The 23,793-nt window shown below is 40.1% G+C and overlaps 1 protein-coding gene across 5 annotated transcripts in view; it reads left to right on the top strand.

The window, feature by feature from the left end:
- Window positions 1-24: 24 nt before the first annotated feature.
- Window positions 25-23,793, top strand: part of LOC105895365 (glucose-6-phosphate exchanger SLC37A4-like) — a 42,596-nt gene continuing 18,827 nt past the window's right edge. The window contains exons 1-9 of one of the 5 annotated variants that reach the window (XM_012821987.3): window positions 25-599; window positions 2,148-2,465; window positions 2,646-2,878; window positions 3,811-4,054; window positions 4,818-4,976; window positions 18,946-19,031; window positions 19,175-19,288; window positions 19,387-19,452; window positions 21,120-21,258. In XM_012821987.3, coding sequence (XP_012677441.1) covers window positions 2,318-2,465; window positions 2,646-2,878; window positions 3,811-4,054; window positions 4,818-4,976; window positions 18,946-19,031; window positions 19,175-19,288; window positions 19,387-19,452; window positions 21,120-21,258 — 1,189 coding nt within the window. In that variant the 5' untranslated portion in view covers window positions 25-599; window positions 2,148-2,317. The other 4 variants (XM_031571563.2, XM_012821988.3, XR_006152525.1 and 1 more) reach the window with 4 other exon arrangements.

Here is a 23,793-nt window from a genome sequence, read left to right as displayed (position 1 = left end):
TGTGGGACAATGTGGGATATGTTACCAATGCTGAGAGGTAACCTAAAGCTTTGATATGTCTATCTAACTGAATAAGAAACATTTGTATTCTGCCCTACGGCTCGTAAACACCTTACATTATACTTTGTCCTCCAGTCAATTTTACAGCACACCAGTTATGCCATAAAATATACAGGCTCCAGCTTTTGCTATATGAAAGATACGATGAGCACAGTGCTGTTTATCATCCCAAAGGCACACTCATTTTGCATCATTACTTTTAATAGATAGACATCCAACATGCATTGGCCATTCCAGGCCCATTAGAAGGCAACTGTCCTTAGAGGTAGAGTGTGTAGTTTTTAGTGGCATCTATTTGTAGAAATGGAACATAGTATTTATAATTATGTTTTCAGTAGTGTATAATTTACCTGTAACTACGAATCATTGTGTTTTTTTGTTAGCTTAGAATGGGCCCTTCGTATCTCGTATTGTAGGGAGTCCGCAATGTCACGCTGCCATGTTTCTACAGTAGCCCAGAACAGACAAATCGAGATGGGGCTTTTCACGTTTTTACAGCATTTGATGGCCATCATAGGTTACTGCACACGCTTGTCAAGGTAAGGGTATTTTACAAAAGTCCTTTACAAATGCAAGATAAGAATTAAATGTTGAATACAAATAAATTACGTATTTAAACGGATTGGATTCTTCGAAAATAACGGAAATAATTGCCTTCTCAGTCGCCATAATGCACCATCGTTTCCGTTTAAATAAACGTTTTTGCTACGTTTTGTCGGGGTTGAACATGCCCCTGGTTGTTGCTTTTGATGTAGCGCTATTACATAGAGTAGAAACTATGCTCATGTGCCGGACGGGTAAAATAACGCATCCATGTGTTCTTATTTCTGAGAAATAAAGTCCAAATGACCAGTGGAAATGGGGGACATTATCTCAATATCCGAGATGCGCATATGCGTGTCCGTACCTAGAATGAATACAAGTTTCAGGACGTTTGAAATTTACGAGCACAACTGCTTACCCTATAAAATAAAACGCAAACTTCCTCTTTTGCATTGTCCTCTTCATTTTGTCCATGACAGTAAATGCACGGCTGTCACTATCCCCGCGATTCCTCTCAGAGCCGCTTGCTCGTTGCCATAACAAGAGAGAGGTCTATGCGCATGCAACTGAATTCGTCGCATCGTTGGTCAGTAAGATAGATGAGAATCGAATTCTCCCGACAAATGAATGCATCATTTTAAAAGCAAAATATTTGGTGGGACCAACACCACTCTTTTGAATATGGGGTGGCGTCGCAACTGCTATACAAGCTATAGCCTACTAATACAAGTTCGGATGGGATGTAGGACGAGGGGAAGACACACTTTCAAGTTTGTCTAACTATTGGCCCTCTACATTGGTAGGCTGATCTCTTTTCATGCATAATGTATTTTGCCTGACATCAGTGATTTTTTCATAAAAAGCTTATGCTTGTTGTTATCAATTTGTTATTTTATCGTTTTTTCGAGTGTGGTTTAAAGGTAGGCTAATAGTTAAGCCTACTGGAATTATACCAATAGGTTATTTTTATATTTTGGCAAGGGAGGCTACGTAAGCTATCTGATTGCTAAATCTTCGCTTGGATTCAACCATGGCAATATAGAGTTTCAAGAGGTTGAATGAGGACATCCTTAGTGAGACGACCATTAATAGGATAATCTTAATAATCCTACATTGAAGAAATAGCCTACAACCCCATTTCCACAAAAAGTTGTGACAAACTGGAAAACATTAATAAAACAAAAGGAATAATTTGTAAATAGGGCTATACATTCTCCCTTAAGTATATTAAAACACGACAACAACACTTTGTTTCTGTATCTTTTCTATGAATTACCATGCGCAGCAGACAGCAAAAAATAGACCCAGCGTCGAAACTATTGGTTGCCGCTCCCCTTCTAGGATGCAGCACTGCTCATTGCCATCGCACACGCACTGGTGTACAGAAGTAACTCATAGATTTAGATTATATTTGTATTTCAGACTCTGGGCTCTGTAAAGAAGTCATGGCAAGACATTGCATTTTATAAGTCTGTTTTTCATTTGTTTGTTTAAAGCAATGTTCAAATGCCTCCCTGATATTACTCTCTACTGTATTTGTACAGATTGTGGATCAAAGAAGGATTGTACCGTTTTTTTTGTTTTTGGAGTGGCTCCTCATCCAGGTCTGGGTGAAAACTGAACACTGACACAACTGACAACTCACATCAAGGTTCCCTCGCACTAGTTGGATCTTTTGTTTCTTCTTTTGTAGTCTTCTCCCAGTGTTGGCACCATGGGGGCCGGTGGTTATTTGTACTACCGTACAACAATTTTTTCCTCACTCTTTGTCGGGTATGCCTTGTACTACTTCAACAGAAAAACATTCTCTTTTGTGATGCCTTCAGTCATGGAGGAGATTGAACTTGACAAAGATGACCTTGGTAAGACCATCTTTCCTTCATTTAAGTTCTGGGGATGCAATATCTGTTTTTATTGAAACATAGCTCTGAATGAAACAGTTTTTTTTATACTGTACTATAGTACTATAATCAAGGCACAGAGTATAGGTTCATCAGAATTATGAGCTCCTCATCATCATAATCTTCTTTTCACCATTACAGGTTTAATCTCCAGTAGCCAGACGCTGGCCTATGCAATTAGCAAATTCATTAGTGGAGTTCTTTCTGACCAAATCAGTGCCCGCTGGCTGTTCTCTATCGGACTCTTCATAGTTGGAGCGATCAACGTGCTCTTCTCATGGTCTTCCACAGTCACTTTATTTACAGTGCTGTGGTTTTTGAATGGCCTTGGCCAAGGATTTGGTTGGCCACCATGTGGTAAAGTACTCCGGAAGGTAAGGCAGATATTAATTTTCTGTTCCAACTGGAAGGGGGATGATGCAGCGTGGAGGGTATTCTGTATTATAGTATGCATGGGCATGAGGAAATAACTTAGCAGCACAAATGTACAGCCTTGGAACAGTATTTACAAAAACACTTCATGAAATTACAGGGCATTTTACATTGACTTCACATTCACATTGACAAACACTTGCTTGTATCAGTCTCCTTGGGCTTCACCCTCTGCCATTAAAGTGAATATGCACCTGCCACTCAGCTGCTGGCATTATGACAAGCATGGTCAGACATTCCAACCCCTGCCCTCACATAGCACTGACCTTTTAGATGCTTTGGACAACTCACTGCTATGAAGTCCTAGTGCTTGATACGGCCTGGACATATCAACCTGCATCGTCTAGGTTCATGTGCACTTTACCATAAATAGTTTTCTTTATATAACATTAGTTCTATGGGCTATAAGGGTCTATTCTTGGTATATAGCTGGAACATTTTTCATTTACTGAAATAACTAACCTGATAAAAACTTGAAATCCACCAAAGCCCAACCTGCTGTTATAGATGTTGTTTAATCAGTGAGATAATAAACAGGGTTTCATCAGGAAGGGTTGTAATTGTAATGCTGTGTGTAATATTTATAGTATTATGTTTCATAGCATTCTCATAAGTAGTCTAAAATGACAACAGCACCCTTCCTAACATCTTAACATCACCATACCGTATGGAATATCCAAGTTATTGTATTGAATATATACAATGTTTATATATGTCTATATACAGTACATATATACAGTATATATATACAAACATATATACATATATACAGTATGTTCTTGAATATCTATCATTTAGTTGGATTGTATCCATCAGGAAACTGAGACTGTGTCTTTTAATGCACTGATCTGTGCTGTCTTTTTCCCCCCTGAAGTGGTTTGAGCCATCTCAGTTTGGAACATGGTGGGCTGTTCTGTCCTGCAGTATGAACCTGGCTGGAGGAGTGGGTCCCATCGTGGCCACGGTGTCGCTCCAATACTACACCTGGAGGGGTGTTCTCCTTGTGTCTGGTCTAATCTGCATGGCCATTGCCTTTCTGTGTCTTCTGTTCGTGAAGAATGAACCCAGTGATGTGGGCCTTCCAAACATTGAGCCTGGGGCCAAAAAAGGCAAAGGAGGTGACATTTTCAGATTCTTTAAATTGTCTCAACTTGCAGTATGATTTTTTGAAGTTCGGGCAAAAATAATTGTATTTAAATCCCAAGCGGTGCACAATCCATGCTCTAAAAAATGGATTCTTAACCCCTTGAAGTCCATTGACCTCAGTTTTGTTTTGCAACTTGATTCCATTCTTTGCGCCACTTCATCATACAAATTGGTAATAGCATCGACATAAACATTAAAGCCTTTTACTTCCAGTAAATCCACTGACAAATAAAAATATGGATTACAAATTATCTAAAATAAATGAAATGTAGAGGATTGTAAATTTCGTGGTCACAATATTGTGAGGTTAAACACCCACCCCTGCATTAGTCTGTACTATTCACACGATTCCATTGACATAGTTGTTAGTTTCAGTTTCAGTTTCAGGAGGAAAATCATGGAGGAGAGAGTCCACTGTAAACACAGCAAAATGTATGACTCCTTTCTTTTGAAATAAGCTTTGCTATTTTGAAGATGGCGATATAACAATGAGTGAGCCAGGAAAGAGAAAGAATTGAGTTCTGTTGCCAAACCTTTAGATTCTAAGGACAATGAGCGAGTATGGTGAATAATATACTATATCATAATAAACAACAAATACATCTTGTGTTTGCAATGTGTAAATCTGGCCCCCGGCTACACAAGGTTAACCCATCCTCAAATGAACATTAAGCACACTCCATTTTGGTTTTGTCCAATATCTGTTTTCTCTCTGACGATGTATTTCTCTTCTAGGCACTCCAAAGGATGAGAGCACCCTCAAAGACTTTCTTCTGTCCCCTTATTTGTGGGTGTTGTCCTTGGGCTACCTGGTCGTGTTTGGTGTGAAGATAGCATGCACTGAATGGGGCCAGCTCTTCCTCATCCAAGAGAAAGGACAGTCAGTACTAATGGGTAAGACTCATGAACCACCAAGTATTTCATTCGGGGATTTTCAGTCTTGCCTCTGGAACCCCTTTGCCCTGCATATCTTCTGTCTATTTTCAAGCTCACCTTGTCATATAAGTTTAAGAGGGACAGACACTGTGTATACCAAAGGTCTGGCATCCCATAATAATAATAATATGGCTACTACGCATGGCAACAGTCGAAGGTGCCAGTGAAATTCTGTGTGTTGTTTGCTAACACACAGTGCTCGCAATATGAACAATTGTGGTTGAAAATGTTGAAAAATAAACATGGAAATATGTATTATAGTATTATAATCAAACTGTTTCACTTGCTAAGTGAGCAACAAGTGCTGAAATGGGTGCAAAAGTCTCTCCGCTAGAGCTTGATACTGACTAGCTACCTGGAGGACAAGGAGCACTAAAGGAAACCTTGAGTCAAGGGACTCTATTGGTCAACATATTAGATGGGAAATGTTTGACAACAATCACCAAAGCTAGCTTACTCTCTGGCTCATGAAAAAGTGAGGGAGAATGGGTCATCCAAATACACCTGTTTTTCCTATGACGTGTAGGGATGGGTATCGTTTGGTTTTTATCCGATACCGGTACATAACCGATACTTTTAAAACGATACCGGTGCCTAAACGGTGCCGGAACCGATACTTTTATAAAAAATTAAAAATTTAAAAATTTAAAAAATTACGATTGACGACATTTAAGAAAGGCTTTTTTTATTGCCAAATATATGAACTGTTTAAAGTATATTATAAATATAAATACCTACAAAACACTTGGCTTCCAACTACAGCTTCAAACTTTTTAACTTCAAACTATGAACATTATATTAACTGTAAACAACAGTTTATAGTATACTTAAATAAATATAAATAAATACAAAAAACAGCTTCAAAATTCTTTTGCAAAAATATGAGCATATTGGCCTTTGGAGTCAAAAATGTATTATTTTGTTTGCATTTATTTAATGAAATTTCACCATTTTATGATTTGTTTATACCTATCTTTTCTATCTTGTTTATAGTTACTCTTGTTACTTGAACACTAGAAAATGTGTACTGCCCCTTTAAGAGACTACCGTTGGTAGTTTAGCTGTCATCTCCGTATATTTTTCAGTCTTCGGTTGCTGATCTGCCGTTGACTCTTGCCTTCTCTCCCCTCTTTTCACGCAATTATTTTGTTGCATTTGCTGCACGTCGCGATGTTTGAATCTTTTTGTGCGAAATACAGCCACACTTTTGACCGTTTACCTTTCGGTATTTTCTCTGTTCAAAGGTTGATGGCTAGTTTTGTTTGTGCTTGCCTGCTCTTCACTGTCATATCAGAACCGGTTCCAATACAACCGGTACCTACCCGGACCGAAATGCAACGCAGATTTCGGTGCTTCATTTCGGCATTTATCAGATAAGACTGTTGCTATGAAAACACCAATGAGCGTGAGCGACACAGGACAAAGTTTACATTGGGAGCTGGGGCAGTTTTACATGTGCCCCACAGAATCTGCCTAGCGACCGTGTTCAGCACCGAAATGAAGCACCGAAATCTGCGTTGCATTTCGGTCCGAGTAGGTACCGGTTGTATTGGAACCGGTTCCATATTGGTACCGGTTCTCGGTACCCAACCCTAATGACGTGTCAGGACAAATCGCCTCAAAATGTAAAATGTTGCCATGTTTGTTGCCCCATTCCTCTCAGTAGTTTCTCTTCCATTCTGTCAGTCACCGGGCAGCAGTTGTTATTGTATCATAATAATCTAAATGAAATTTCCATTGGATTGAAAGGGCTGGGTTAACCCTTTGTTATTCCATTGGATAGGAAAATATTAGCGACCAATGGCCATGAAAATGGACAATATGAATAGTCATTCTGATTACTTTATTCAAAGACAACTACCTCCCCTGCCTTTGTCTTTGGCAGTGGTCAGGAAAATGACAGTTTTCCAAGTGGCTATGTGGCTATGTGGCTTTTACCCCCGATTTGAGCCTCGATTTCGGGCCATGCAGTTCTAGTGACTACCCACTGTGGAGCTCCCCCGAGAACTACACACCTCCAACTCCAACATACCTTTTGTGAGAGTCTGACAAGCGTTGACATTTTTATATATTTCACCTATCTAAAAAATATAATTATTTAAATCCGAGGATGTCTGTAGAATTGATGTGAACGCAATCACCAATGATTTCTCACAAATTCAGCCCTTAAGCACTCCAATCTGGCCTATCTATGACTGCTTTTCCTCGTTCTTAAATCCTGTTCTTAGCTAAGAACAAATCTCTGATGAGAAACAATTCAGGAATGCCAGAATTGTCCCAGGAACTTCGTAGACATTTCTGCTTAACTTTTTCTTAACTGCATTAAGGTGGTCCAATGTCATTAATCTATTTTTTGTTTGAATAAAGATAAAGTAAAGATACACTTTTCAAAAACATATTTTCAGAGGTGCTAAGATATTGTAAAACACAAAACAAAACAAAAATACTGGCTAAGACTTTTGAACTCTGAACCTTTGTGCCGATAAACCCATCAATGTTATCAGAACTCACAATTCATTTGAACAATTTACTTGGATGATATCTCAAAACTGACTACTACAAAAGAATGAACTTGACTCTGTATGGCTAATGCTATCTTTATAATCAGTCGGGGAAATAGTAGCCTAAATACGTGTTTACTTCTTTCGGAAGTGAAGAAAGACATAGGCAACCTTTTGCACAGCTTAGCCTATGTAGTTAGCACTGAATATTTCATAAAAGATAATTCTAGCTGAAAACAAATGCCAATATCAATATAACATTTTACAACATGTTTTTGAGTTGTCAAGATATCGTTTTGTTTAACCTGTTTTGCACAATTGGACAAGCGCTCATTTTAAACCCTGTCACATCTAGGGATGGGTATCGTTTGGTTTTTATCCGATACCGGTACATAACCGATACTTTTAAAACGATACCGGTGCCTAAACGGTGCCGGAACCGATACTTTTATAAAAAATTAAAAATTTAAAAAATTTAAAAAATTACGATTGACGACATTTAAGAAAGGCTTTTTTTATTGCCAAATATATGAACTGTTTAAAGTATATTATAAATATAAATACCTACAAAACACTTGGCTTCCAACTACAGCTTCAAACTTTTTAACTTCAAACTATGAACATTATATTAACTGTAAACAACAGTTTATAGTATACTTAAATAAATATAAATAAATACAAAAAACAGCTTCAAAATTCTTTTGCAAAAATATGAGCATATTGGCCTTTGGAGTCAAAAATGTATTATTTTGTTTGCATTTATTTAATGAAATTTCACCATTTTATGATTTGTTTATACCTATCTTTTCTATCTTGTTTATAGTTACTCTTGTTACTTGAACACTAGAAAATGTGTACTGCCCCTTTAAGAGACTACCGTTGGTAGTTTAGCTGTCATCTCCGTATATTTTTCAGTCTTCGGTTGCTGATCTGCCGTTGACTCTTGCCTTCTCTCCCCTCTTTTCACGCAATTATTTTGTTGCATTTGCTGCACGTCGCGATGTTTGAATCTTTTTGTGCGAAATACAGCCACACTTTTGACCGTTTACCTTTCGGTATTTTCTCTGTTCAAAGGTTGATGGCTAGTTTTGTTTGTGCTTGCCTGCTCTTCACTGTCATATCAGAACCGGTTCCAATACAACCGGTACCTACCCGGACCGAAATGCAACGCAGATTTCGGTGCTTCATTTCGGCATTTATCAGATAAGACTGTTGCTATGAAAACACCAATGAGCGTGAGCGACACAGGACAAAGTTTACATTGGGAGCTGGGGCAGTTTTACATGTGCCCCACAGAATCTGCCTAGCGACCGTGTTCAGGCACCGAAATGAAGCACCGAAATCTGCGTTGCATTTCGGTCCGAGTAGGTACCGGTTGTATTGGAACCGGTTCCATATTGGTACCGGTTCTCGGTACCCAACCCTAATGACGTGTCAGGACAAATCGCCTCAAAATGTAAAATGTTGCCATGTTTGTTGCCCCATTCCTCTCAGTAGTTTCTCTTCCATTCTGTCAGTCACCGGGCAGCAGTTGTTATTGTATCATAATAATCTAAATGAAATTTCCATTGGATTGAAAGGGCTGGGTTAACCCTTTGTTATTCCATTGGATAGGAAAATATTAGCGACCAATGGCCATGAAAATGGACAATATGAATAGTCATTCTGATTACTTTATTCAAAGACAACTACCTCCCCTGCCTTTGTCTTTGGCAGTGGTCAGGAAAATGACAGTTTTCCAAGTGGCTATGTGGCTATGTGGCTTTTACCCCCGATTTGAGCCTCGATTTCGGGCCATGCAGTTCTAGTGACTACCCACTGTGGAGCTCCCCCGAGAACTACACACCTCCAACTCCAACATACCTTTTGTGAGAGTCTGACAAGCGTTGACATTTTTATATATTTCACCTATCTAAAAAATATAATTATTTAAATCCGAGGATGTCTGTAGAATTGATGTGAACGCAATCACCAATGATTTCTCACAAATTCAGCCCTTAAGCACTCCAATCTGGCCTATCTATGACTGCTTTTCCTCGTTCTTAAATCCTGTTCTTAGCTAAGAACAAATCTCTGATGAGAAACAATTCAGGAATGCCAGAATTGTCCCAGGAACTTCGTAGACATTTCTGCTTAACTTTTTCTTAACTGCATTAAGGTGGTCCAATGTCATTAATCTATTTTTTGTTTGAATAAAGATAAAGTAAAGATACACTTTTCAAAAACATATTTTCAGAGGTGCTAAGATATTGTAAAACACAAAACAAAACAAAAATACTGGCTAAGACTTTTGAACTCTGAACCTTTGTGCCGATAAACCCATCAATGTTATCAGAACTCACAATTCATTTGAACAATTTACTTGGATGATATCTCAAAACTGACTACTACAAAAGAATGAACTTGACTCTGTATGGCTAATGCTATCTTTATAATCAGTCGGGGAAATAGTAGCCTAAATACGTGTTTACTTCTTTCGGAAGTGAAGAAAGACATAGGCAACCTTTTGCACAGCTTAGCCTATGTAGTTAGCACTGAATATTTCATAAAAGATAATGCTAGCTGAAAACAAATGCCAATATCAATATAACATTTTACAACATGTTTTTGAGTTGTCAAGATATCGTTTTGTTTAACCTGTTTTGCACAATTGGACAAGCGCTCATTTTAAACCCTGTCACATCTAGGGATGGGTATCGTTTGGTTTTTATCCGATACCGGTACATAACCGATACTTTTAAAACGATACCGGTGCCTAAACGGTGCCGGAACCGATACTTTTATAAAAAATTAAAAATTTAAAAATTTAAAAAATTACGATTGACGACATTTAAGAAAGGCTTTTTTTATTGCCAAATATATGAACTGTTTAAAGTATATTATAAATATAAATACCTACAAAACACTTGGCTTCCAACTACAGCTTCAAACTTTTTAACTTCAAACTATGAACATTATATTAACTGTAAACAACAGTTTATAGTATACTTAAATAAATATAAATAAATACAAAAAACAGCTTCAAAATTCTTTTGCAAAAATATGAGCATATTGGCCTTTGGAGTCAAAAATGTATTATTTTGTTTGCATTTATTTAATGAAATTTCACCATTTTATGATTTGTTTATACCTATCTTTTCTATCTTGTTTATAGTTACTCTTGTTACTTGAACACTAGAAAATGTGTACTGCCCCTTTAAGAGACTACCGTTGGTAGTTTAGCTGTCATCTCCGTATATTTTTCAGTCTTCGGTTGCTGATCTGCCGTTGACTCTTGCCTTCTCTCCCCTCTTTTCACGCAATTATTTTGTTGCATTTGCTGCACGTCGCGATGTTTGAATCTTTTTGTGCGAAATACAGCCACACTTTTGACCGTTTACCTTTCGGTATTTTCTCTGTTCAAAGGTTGATGGCTAGTTTTGTTTGTGCTTGCCTGCTCTTCACTGTCATATCAGAACCGGTTCCAATACAACCGGTACCTACCCGGACCGAAATGCAACGCAGATTTCGGTGCTTCATTTCGGCATTTATCAGATAAGACTGTTGCTATGAAAACACCAATGAGCGTGAGCGACACAGGACAAAGTTTACATTGGGAGCTGGGGCAGTTTTACATGTGCCCCACAGAATCTGCCTAGCGACCGTGTTCAGGCACCGAAATGAAGCACCGAAATCTGCGTTGCATTTCGGTCCGAGTAGGTACCGGTTGTATTGGAACCGGTTCCATATTGGTACCGGTTCTCGGTACCCAACCCTAATGACGTGTCAGGACAAATCGCCTCAAAATGTAAAATGTTGCCATGTTTGTTGCCCCATTCCTCTCAGTAGTTTCTCTTCCATTCTGTCAGTCACCGGGCAGCAGTTGTTATTGTATCATAATAATCTAAATGAAATTTCCATTGGATTGAAAGGGCTGGGTTAACCCTTTGTTATTCCATTGGATAGGAAAATATTAGCGACCAATGGCCATGAAAATGGACAATATGAATAGTCATTCTGATTACTTTATTCAAAGACAACTACCTCCCCTGCCTTTGTCTTTGGCAGTGGTCAGGAAAATGACAGTTTTCCAAGTGGCTATGTGGCTATGTGGCTTTTACCCCCGATTTGAGCCTCGATTTCGGGCCATGCAGTTCTAGTGACTACCCACTGTGGAGCTCCCCCGAGAACTACACACCTCCAACTCCAACATACCTTTTGTGAGAGTCTGACAAGCGTTGACATTTTTATATATTTCACCTATCTAAAAAATATAATTATTTAAATCCGAGGATGTCTGTAGAATTGATGTGAACGCAATCACCAATGATTTCTCACAAATTCAGCCCTTAAGCACTCCAATCTGGCCTATCTATGACTGCTTTTCCTCGTTCTTAAATCCTGTTCTTAGCTAAGAACAAATCTCTGATGAGAAACAATTCAGGAATGCCAGAATTGTCCCAGGAACTTCGTAGACATTTCTGCTTAACTTTTTCTTAACTGCATTAAGGTGGTCCAATGTCATTAATCTATTTTTTGTTTGAATAAAGATAAAGTAAAGATACACTTTTCAAAAACATATTTTCAGAGGTGCTAAGATATTGTAAAACACAAAACAAAACAAAAATACTGGCTAAGACTTTTGAACTCTGAACCTTTGTGCCGATAAACCCATCAATGTTATCAGAACTCACAATTCATTTGAACAATTTACTTGGATGATATCTCAAAACTGACTACTACAAAAGAATGAACTTGACTCTGTATGGCTAATGCTATCTTTATAATCAGTCGGGGAAATAGTAGCCTAAATACGTGTTTACTTCTTTCGGAAGTGAAGAAAGACATAGGCAACCTTTTGCACAGCTTAGCCTATGTAGTTAGCACTGAATATTTCATAAAAGATAATGCTAGCTGAAAACAAATGCCAATATCAATATAACATTTTACAACATGTTTTTGAGTTGTCAAGATATCGTTTTGTTTAACCTGTTTTGCACAATTGGACAAGCGCTCATTTTAAACCCTGTCACATCTAGGGATGGGTATCGTTTGGTTTTTATCCGATACCGGTACATAACCGATACTTTTAAAACGATACCGGTGCCTAAACGGTGCCGGAACCGATACTTTTATAAAAAATTAAAAATTTAAAAATTTAAAAAATTACGATTGACGACATTTAAGAAAGGCTTTTTTTATTGCCAAATATATGAACTGTTTAAAGTATATTATAAATATAAATACCTACAAAACACTTGGCTTCCAACTACAGCTTCAAACTTTTTAACTTCAAACTATGAACATTATATTAACTGTAAACAACAGTTTATAGTATACTTAAATAAATATAAATAAATACAAAAAACAGCTTCAAAATTCTTTTGCAAAAATATGAGCATATTGGCCTTTGGAGTCAAAAATGTATTATTTTGTTTGCATTTATTTAATGAAATTTCACCATTTTATGATTTGTTTATACCTATCTTTTCTATCTTGTTTATAGTTACTCTTGTTACTTGAACACTAGAAAATGTGTACTGCCCCTTTAAGAGACTACCGTTGGTAGTTTAGCTGTCATCTCCGTATATTTTTCAGTCTTCGGTTGCTGATCTGCCGTTGACTCTTGCCTTCTCTCCCCTCTTTTCACGCAATTATTTTGTTGCATTTGCTGCACGTCGCGATGTTTGAATCTTTTTGTGCGAAATACAGCCACACTTTTGACCGTTTACCTTTCGGTATTTTCTCTGTTCAAAGGTTGATGGCTAGTTTTGTTTGTGCTTGCCTGCTCTTCACTGTCATATCAGAACCGGTTCCAATACAACCGGTACCTACCCGGACCGAAATGCAACGCAGATTTCGGTGCTTCATTTCGGCATTTATCAGATAAGACTGTTGCTATGAAAACACCAATGAGCGTGAGCGACACAGGACAAAGTTTACATTGGGAGCTGGGGCAGTTTTACATGTGCCCCACAGAATCTGCCTAGCGACCGTGTTCAGGCACCGAAATGAAGCACCGAAATCTGCGTTGCATTTCGGTCCGAGTAGGTACCGGTTGTATTGGAACCGGTTCCATATTGGTACCGGTTCTCGGTACCCAACCCTAGTCACATCACGATGTTAGTATATCAGATGGCTGAGGGAAATGTGTTGACCTGGGGGGCAATCGAGACTGGCAACTGACAGGGAAAGAAATGGTCACAAAATAAGATGTGTTTAAATTAAGTAATGAAATGGTAAGATACAGAATTTTTCCCTGTAATTACCCAGACACAAATTAATGACTTTAACGCATTATACAACAGTATTGTTGTCATAGCAAAGCTTTGCCAGTGACTTATTCTGATCTGATACATCCTGACAAATAACTGTCCTCACACACAGACATACACATGACCTTCTATTGGTGTGCATGACTGTACAAGTTGTGCACATACAAACATACACTGTAGGGGGAACCCCTGTGTTGCCATAGTGGTTACCATGGTTGTGCCTGCAGTATGGCCGCAATGATGAGAGCTCCGTCGCTACTACCTAGCTTTTTGTTTGTTTTGTTATTGTTATTGTTTTTTCCAGTGTGGCTCATTCAGTACGACCAGCAGACACTTCTGGATATTAGATCGTCACTTGGCAAGGACTATTTTACGAAGTTTAATTCAACTTTCCAAAGTATGAGTTCGGACTGCAGTGGGCTATTTGTTAATCCGTTTCTTTGTTTACCTACAAAACAGAGGAAGAAGAAACGAGGCCGACGTGCTGGAGTCCTCGTCCGAACTCGGAAACGGTATTTCAAACCTGCTTTGCCAACCATCCTACTTGCTAACGTTCACTCCATCGACAACAAAATGGATAAACTTAATGCACGTATCAAATTCGAACGGGACATCAGGAACTGCTGTGTATTTGCATTCGTCGAGACGTGGCTCGTCCCGGAGATCTCCGATACGGCAGTCACACCGTCGGGATTCAGCATATACCGTCAGGACAGAACAGCTGATTCAGGCAAGCACAGGGGCGGAGGGGTCTGTGTTATGGTTAACTTTCTATGGGCTACGGATATAGCAGTTCTAGCATCTCACTGCTCTCCGGTCCTTGAGCTGCTAACTGTAAAAATCAGACCCTTCTATCTACCGCGGGAGTTTACTGCAGTCATTGTGAGTGTAGTCTACATCCCCCCCCCCCCCCCCCCCCCCCAGGCAGATAAGGCTACTGCTTTGGATGAACTGTATGGGATTATAAATGGTCTGGAGAATGTGCACCCGAAGGCAGCCTTCATTGTTGTTGGAGATTTCAACAGAGCCAACATGAAAAAAGTCCTGCCTAAATACCATCAGCACATAGACTTCTTCACACGTGGAGACCAGACCCTCGACCACTGTTATACAGCATTCCGGGACAGTTACAAACCCCTCCACCGCCCTGCTTTTGGAAAGGCTGACCACAGCTCCATTCTTCTCCTCCCCGCATATAGGCAAAAGCTGAAACAGGTCAGACCTGTTGCGAGGACAGTCCATCAATGGAGTGACGAGAGTGTGGCTACTCTCCAGGACTGTTTTGACACCACTGACTGGCTGATGTTTCGGGAGGCAGCAGATGGGCACATAAATGAATATACGGACACTGTTTCCAGCTACATCCAACACTGCATCGATGGTGTCGTTCCCAAGAAGGCTGTTTGGTCTTTCCCCAATCAGAAGCCCTGGGTTGACACCGCGGTCCGGGCCAACCTTAGAGCCCGGTCTGCGGCCTTTAACTCCGGGGATCCTGATCAGTACAGGAAGGCCAGATACAACCTTTTGAAGGCCATCAAAGCAGCAAAGAGGGCTTACAGAACTAAGGTGGAGTCCAGTTACCATGGCTCTGACCCCAGGCGCATGTGGAGTGGACTAAGATCCATCACTGACTATAAAGGGAGGAGTTACAGTGAGATCCAGTCCTCTGTCGAGCTGAATGCCTTTTACGCTCGCTTTGAGAGGGACAGTGACCCCCCTGCAGTGGAGTTACCTGAAGGCCTAGCCAGTGGTGTGCCTACATTAAGTGTAGCTGAGGTGAGGCACTGCTTCAAAAAAGATCAACCCTCGCAAGGCACCTGGCCCAGATGGCATATCAGGTAGGGCCCTCAGGGGTTGCGCTGACCAGCTAGCAGGGGTCTTCAGCGACATCTTCAACCTCTCCCTCAGCATGTCTGTACTCCCCACCTGCTTCAAAAGGACCACCATCGTCCCTGTGCCCAAGAACATCAAGGCCATCTGCATGAATGACTATCGCCCGGTAGCACTGACCTCTGTCATAATGAAGTGCTTCGAGCGGCTGGTTAAATCCTTCATCTGCTCCTCGCTGTCTCCCACCCTGGACCTTATTCAGTTTGCATACCGGTCCAATAGGTCTACAGATGATGCCATCGCCCTGACTATGCACACCGCCCTCTCCCACCTGGACAAAGGAAATACATATGTGAGAATGCTGTTCATTGACTATAGTTCCGCATTCAACACCATCACCCCCTCCAGACTCGTCTCCAAGCTCGTAGACCTGGGACTAAGCCCCTCCCTATGCAGGTGGATCTTTGACTTCCTGACGGGGAGGCCACAGGTGGTGAGAATTGGTGACCGCGCACCTCATCCACAGTGATCACCAACACAGGCACCCCCCAGGGCTGTGTGCTCAGCCCCCTCCTGTTCTCCTTGTTCACGCATGACTGTGCGGCTACGCACAGTTCAAATCTCCTTGTGAAGTTTGCTGACGACACAAACATTGTGGGCCTCATCACTGACAATGACGAGTCAGCCTACAGAGAGGAGGTTGATACCCTGACAACATGGTGTCAGGTTAATAACCTCTCTCTCAACATCAGCAAAACTAAAGAGATGATTGTGGACTATAGGAGACGGCAGGAGGAAGAGCATGCACCCCTATACATCAACAGATCCGTAGTGGAAAAGGTCAGCTGCTTCAGGTTCCTCGGGGTGAACATCAGCAGTGATCTCACCTGGTCTGCTCACACAGACAAGGTGGTGAAAGGGGCCCGGAAACGCCTCTTCTTCCTGAGGAGACTGAAGAAGTTTGGTATGTCATCCTCACTAACTTTTACAGATGTACTATAGAGAGCATCCTGACTGGTTGCATCACAGTGTGGTACGGGGGCTGCACAACCAAGGACCGTAAGGTCCTACGCAGTGTGGTCAGGTCTGCGGAGTTCATCATCGGCAGGGAGCTCCCAGCCCTGCAGGACATCTTCCACACACGATGCATCAGAAAAGCTGGCAGGATCCTTAAAGACTGCTACCATCCATCCTTTAGACTTTTTTCCCAGTTGCCTTCTGGCAGGCGCTACCGAAGTATTCGATCTCGCACCCGTAGATTGGAGAGCAGTTTCTTTCCATCAGGCTTTTAAATGGACAGTGATACAGTCTCGCCACTTTAAACTTTACATGTTACAGTTTTCTACTGTTTGCACTATCAGTAATATTGCACTACCTGATACCAGGCACATTTGATTTGTCTTTAGGTTAATATAGGTATATTAGGTTAGTATAGGTTACTATATGTGTATTATATGTTTAGCAGATTGTATTGTATATTTATTTTGTATATTTAGTATATTTATTTTATGTTTATTATATGTGTAATTTATGTTCAGAGTACTTATATGTTATGTTATGTTATTTTATGTTATGCTATGGTAGGTTGTTGTGCGGTGTCTTGTCCTAAGAATTTCAGTGCCCAGTCTGACTCTGTGTTTTTCTGTGCATCTGACAAATAAATACTTGAACTTGAACTTGAACTGTTGGCCCATAGAGACAGTTACCAATCTAGTGGCCAAAGGTTTAATGCCTGATCTGTCTTTTCCGGCCGGCACCTTAGTGAGATTACTTAGGTTGAGACCAATCTGACTCCAATTCATTTTATTATTTTCATTAGCCACTGCGAATACGCTCGTGGCTTGTATTTCCAAAATGTTTTAATACTATACCTTGATACGAAATGGAAAGCAAGTCAAGGATATAGCAACAACCTGTGTGGGAGTTCTGAATACAGAAACATCTGCAGGCAGTCTGAGTCAGTCTCTACACCAGAATCCATCTCATCCTGAACGAAGGTCGAGGCTGTGTTTGTGGGTTCTCTTCTATCTTCTCCTGTATGTATGGGGCCTGTTTCAGCCCACAATAACCCTCACACTGCCTTCACTGGTTCTCAATCCTTGAGCGGTCAGTAGACGCATCAAAGTGGGGATGAGCGTAGGGGTCCACAGCTATCTGACCAGCTCCTCAAAATGGTTAAAGAAAAAATATTTGGGAGGTTCAAACAGACATGGATGCTACATTTTCGAACATATTTTGGGGTCACCACAGTGAGGAATTCATTCAGTGATGTTAGAGGGCGCTATGGAGCCACACTCAAAGCATATGATGAAACATTTTTTCCAAACTGTGTGAGTGTGTGTGTGCCAATATTCCTTAGTTTTCAAGCATTCGAAAGGCATCAAATATGCATTTCCAGACTGGGGGGCACTGTAGAGCCGTTGGGGCACACCTAGCGATATCAAATCAAAAGTTTTCCTAAAACAAATGCATGTTTAGAGTTTTCAGCCATCATAAGCCCCTCAAAACACAGCATGAAAATAATGCATACCACGCCGACCATTACCTGCATTCAAGGTCACTGGAGATCCTTGACCATGCACAACACCTGAATATTGAATAGTCACTATGGAGATCCTTGACCACGCACAACACCTGAATATTGAATAGTCACTATGGAGATCCTTGACCACGCACAACACCTGAATATTGAATGGTCACTATGGAGATCCTTGACCACGCACAACACCTGAATATTGAATGCCTGATTTTAATCAACTGATTCCCTTGTTAACTTTGTTTTAAAATAGAGGCAATAAACCTTCTAAGTACTCTTGACACTTGGGTTTTAGCAATCATGCTACTGCAAGATGCGGTGCAGTTCGAACTCAACACCTTCAGAATTGTGATATGATCTGTTAACCACAACACCATGGAAAATGCTGTAGCACCTGAAAATCAGATAAAATGAATAAAAAAGGTAATGATAAGCTTGAATCTTTAATGAAAATCTAGCAATTATAACCCTACATGTCAGTTTTCATGTCGATTGGACATGAAAATTACAGTGGTAATTACAAGCTGATATAGGTTTCTGAGAAGATGGAGACATTTTTAGAGCAGAATACCAGTGATTGACTAGAGAGACTGAAACTATTTTCGTGTTTCTAGGCCTTACAGTTTTTGCTGCCCAATCGCCTTTAGAATAATAAAAATCATAACAAAGACCAATCGGGTGCCCTAGTACCCCTTACTGAAACAATAGGGCCCTAATAACCCTTACTGAAAAAATAGGGCCCTAATAACCCTTACTGCAACAATAGGGCCCTAATAACCCTTACTGCAATTTTCTTGTCTCCATAGGAAGTTCTTATATGAGTGCCTTGGAGGTGGGTGGATTTATTGGCAGCCTTGCAGCTGGTTTTCTGTCTGACAGAGCTGTTGCTCAGGTTTGTAATTTGTGTTCAATTCATGTACCAATCATTGCTCTGCCAAAATATTTGATGTTATATCCTTTCTGACCAAAGTCTTCCTTCAATGTTTTATTGTCATTTATGCCTTGTTGAGACATAATCTGTCACCTTGTCCACAGTATGGACTGAGTACTCACGGTAGTCCCAGACACGGTCTTCTGTTCTCAATGATGACTGGGATGTTTGTATCCATGTATCTCTTCCGAGTGACAATCACAGCAGAGTCCCCCAAAGTAAGGTTTAACATGACACATTGGCTGTAATAATTCAGAAAGAAACAACAGACATTTGATGTTACTTTTAATTGCTTGTCTTGAAAATCTGATTTTAGGATGATGCTCTCTGGGTTGTGGCTCTTCATCCCATCTCTCTTCTTATTGGTCTTTCTGAAAAAGAGGTATCAGAACATCATTATTCTTTCACTCTATGGGCTTAAATTGGGAGAAATGATCTGAAATCCCTAATGTCACTTTTGGAAATATAGCAATCTCCTATCAAGGATGTTCTTTCCTGATTTGGGCATTTTGGCATCACTTATCATCAGCACTGATTTCATCTAGGTCATTTTATGAGCAAAACAATGAAATTCTCTCTAAAAGGACATAACCTCCTCAAAAAGCAGACTTTAAGACTTACTTAATAACTTCTACTCTATTAAATTGTAGACTCTATGCCTATGAACAAGTCTCTTTTATGCTATTTGAGTACGATTTCAATCGTGTTTATTCAGTGATTTCTTCCTAATTAAATTAACAATCAAACATCAAACCTATCATTGAATTCAAACGTTTTTATCAGACCATTTGTGCTACCCAAACCACTTTCCAGACACAAATGTGTGCATGGTAACAAGATAAGCTAGAGCAGCTCCAATACTGAGTTTAGTCTGCAGTTAAATCTATCACTTCAGAGTCCCAACATGATACCAATACATATTAAATGGTTGGATAAATTCTTTCAGGTCATGGTCTAAATGTTAGAAAAAATGTAATGTTTCAAAAGACATATTTACACTGGAGCATCAAACCTATCCTCCCAAAATGTGTATCATGTACGCAAGGACGTGGTCGAAATAAACCGATGTCCATGGTCCACTCACAATGGACATCATTCTCGAACATTTTCTTAAGTGTCTTCTTAAATATCTTCTTACGAACTTCGTAAGACCAACCCTATTAAAGATCCCCGCCAGATTCATGAACGCGTGGAAATGTGTTCTTGCACAGCGTTGTGCACTGATTCTTAAATTGAACGCACGTTCTTGTAGACCTGAATTTGCATACGCCAGCTCCTTATAAGGGTATGCAACCACAGGGCCATGTGCACACAGAATACACAGGCAACGCAAAATCAACTTGAGACTGATCAAAATCATGTCAAAGCGGAAAGCAAACACCGGTGGTGCACTGGCCAGTAGGCCACCAACCGGTACAGAGGTACTACTGTTGCAGAATGTAGATGTGTCCATTCCATTCCACTATGGCTATATCCACGAGATTGAGTTTTTTGCTTATTTATTTATTCACTGCGATTTGCAGTGTTCGTGTAGTGCTTTTATTTATTTTAGAAGATCACAATGCCTCGTAGTATCATGACTATAAATATGAAACATAATTGTTAATGATACTAATATTCTCGTATTTATTATTATTATAATTATTTAAATCTGAGGATGTCTGAAGAATTTATTTAAATGCAATGGCCAACGATTTCTAACAAATTCTAACAGCCCTTAAGAACATGGGCGCACTCCAATCTGGCCTATCTACCGCTGCTTTTTCACGTTCTTAAATCCTGTTCTTAGCTAAAAACTAATCCCAGATAAGAAAACTTTCATGAATGCCAGAATTGTACCGGGAACTTCGTAAGTGGAGTTTTTTTCTTAACTGCGTTCGAGAATGAGGTCCAATGTGGCCATTATGGTTGCTCCAAGTGGTTCAGGCCCTGGGCTGTGTAAAGCGCCTTGAGACAATTGTATTGTTTTGGCGCTAAAGAAATATAATTTAACTGAATTTAATGTTAAAAATGCAAAATTCCTAAACGCACCTAATTTTATTCATGCAGATTTGGATCCTTATCCTTGGAGCTGCATTTGGATTCTCCTCTTATGGACCCATTGCCCTGTTTGGAGTGATTGCAAGTGAATCTGCACCATCAAATTTCTGTGGAACATCACATGCTATTGTGGCTTTGATGGCTAATGGTAGGTATCTTGGATGTATGCAGTTGGAGTATGTCAGGATTTCAAAAGAGGACCCAATCGCAGATCGATCAAAGTAGGATTTATTCCACAAAAAACAGAGGATCAAAAAGGCAAACACAAAAACAGGGCACACGACCACTGTAGGCTTCCACGCCGAAAAACACAAAAAGCTTCTGTAAGCTAACAGTTCAAAAAAGTACTCCTTCAAGGAGACTTCAGCAGGCAAAGTTACTTTCCAAAAAAAACACAGACAACTCACGGAACAGGGTAAGACAACAGTTGCGACAATCCAACAGGGAACATGAGGCAAGACAGGCTTAAATAGGCAGGGTAATCATTGGGTACAGGTGAGGAGCAGAACAGGTGGAAACAGAACAAAGACAGGACAAGGGGCGGAGCACATGGTAGCACATGGCTACCACAACACAGGCACATGGCTACCACAACAAAAACACATGTCAAAACAGAAACAGATGAGACAGAGTCCAAATACTGACAGAGTATGCAATTAGGATTTGAAATCAATCAATCAAGGTATAATTTCAGACTATAAAATCCTATTCAGTAAAACATTTCCATGATCGCAAAGTTGCATATTTACGTATCCACAGAGCAAGACATATCTGTCACCAGAATTAGATAGATAGATAGATATATGGATACTTTATTAATCCCGAGGGAATAACACCTACATAAGCATACAGTCTCATTTAAATGAGCTATTAAAATAATTCCAATTGTACTTTAGACATGTGTGCTATCTAAAGCTTAGATGATTGCATGCTGCAAGGTACTGAGTAATAGAGAAATCATCTATTGTGGTGAAGTCTAACCGTCTGGATATGCAAGTATTGTCAGCACCACAACAGTGTAGCAGCCAAAAAAACACTGACAGCTACTTGGACAGAGACAGGGCTGAACAAGACAGGGCAGCAGACATTTTGCAGATGCTTTTGCAAAGGTTGAGTTGGTGGGCATATTTGACTGGTACTTTACCCTTATGTTGTTGTGCCAAAGGTTGAGTTGGTGGGCATATTCGACTGGTACTTTACCCTTATGTTGTTGTGCCAAAGGTTGAGTTGGTGGGCATATTTGACTGGTACTTTACCCTTATGTTGTTGTGCCAAAGGTTGAGTTGGTGGGCATATTCGACCAGTACTTTACCCTTATGTTGTTGTACCAAAGGTTGAGTTGGTGGGCATATTCGACTGGTCGCTTTAGTGCTGCAGTGGGCCAAAGTGCTGCACGATTTTTATTCCACTGGGGCTACACCGCTCTCCGTCCAACCCCCACCGTAGTACTTACTGCACGGATCATACTGCTCAGTGCACCAAGGTCACGTGATCAATCAGTGGTGGGCACATATATGAATATACATGAGTTTTTATCAACTTAAGTGTTTTTTTAGCATAACACAATAATATATTTTCATATGTTACGTAATATTTCAGCGCACAGACAACCGTAAGCACAGGCAGAAATATGGACAACCTTGGAGATTTACCAGCTGCAGCCGATCCATATAATATCATCGTGTCATTTTCACTTTCCACGCCACCTGCAGCCGATCCATATAATATCATCATGTCATTTTCACTTTCCACGTCACTACTGCCTTACATTTCCTGTAATAAAACGGCAGTGCACAGTGGGCTTCTCTTTCATGATCACGTGATCATGCTGTCATACTCTACCAAAGGCCTTTTTCTTCTGTTCCACTGGTCAGGTTGAGTTGAGCACTTTTGGTTCACTGTGGCCTTAAGGTGCAGAGTTTTTAATGTTTGATTCAGCCCATTATTTGGAAGTTATTTTATGGTGCCAAAAGCCGGGAAGTTTAACTTCCGGGATCTAGAAGCTAAGTAGTTTATTTGTAATGCACCCTTCATTCAAAAGAATCTCAGAGTGCCAACATATTAAAAACTAACTATAATAATACAATAAAATAAAAATGAATTAACATAAGCATAATAGAAAACTTTTTAACATTTTAACATACGATTTAACACAAGGCCAGAAATGCCTTCCTGAATACAAATGTTTTTAGTCCAGCTTTAAAGGAGTCCAGCGTCTGCGTTGCCCTTAGGTGGTCAGGGAGGCTGTTCCATAAGCGTGGCGCTGCCGAGAAAAAGGCCCGGTCGCCTATGGTGCGGAGCTTTGTTTTGGGGACGCGGAGGAGCAAGCTGTTTGAAGACCTGAGGGTGCAGGTCATGCATTGTCATGCATTGAAGGCATGCTGTTATGGAAAAGCCCTGCTAGCAGAATGATTCAGCATAGCTGTGGGTCAGCTGCTCATTTCAGTGATGTGAGAGATTGATAAACAGGCAGGTAAAACTGCCTCAATTGGTTTGAAGGAGAAATAAGCGCTTGGCAAGAGTTTTGGAAACTGCCATTAATAAAAATCATGCACTATGTAGAAAGGAAATGTTTAGGCATGCTTACTTGAAGTATTATCTAACTAGACTAGCCGCTAAGGCAGTAGCAGGACTTGCATTAAGTGACTGTAATTATGATGTAACAATCAGAATGCTTCAGAAC

Source organism: Clupea harengus, chromosome 8 (assembly GCF_900700415.2).
Source record: "Clupea harengus chromosome 8, Ch_v2.0.2, whole genome shotgun sequence".
Taxonomy (NCBI): domain Eukaryota; kingdom Metazoa; phylum Chordata; class Actinopteri; order Clupeiformes; family Clupeidae; genus Clupea; species Clupea harengus.
This window is presented reverse-complemented; position numbering and strand designations above follow the sequence as displayed.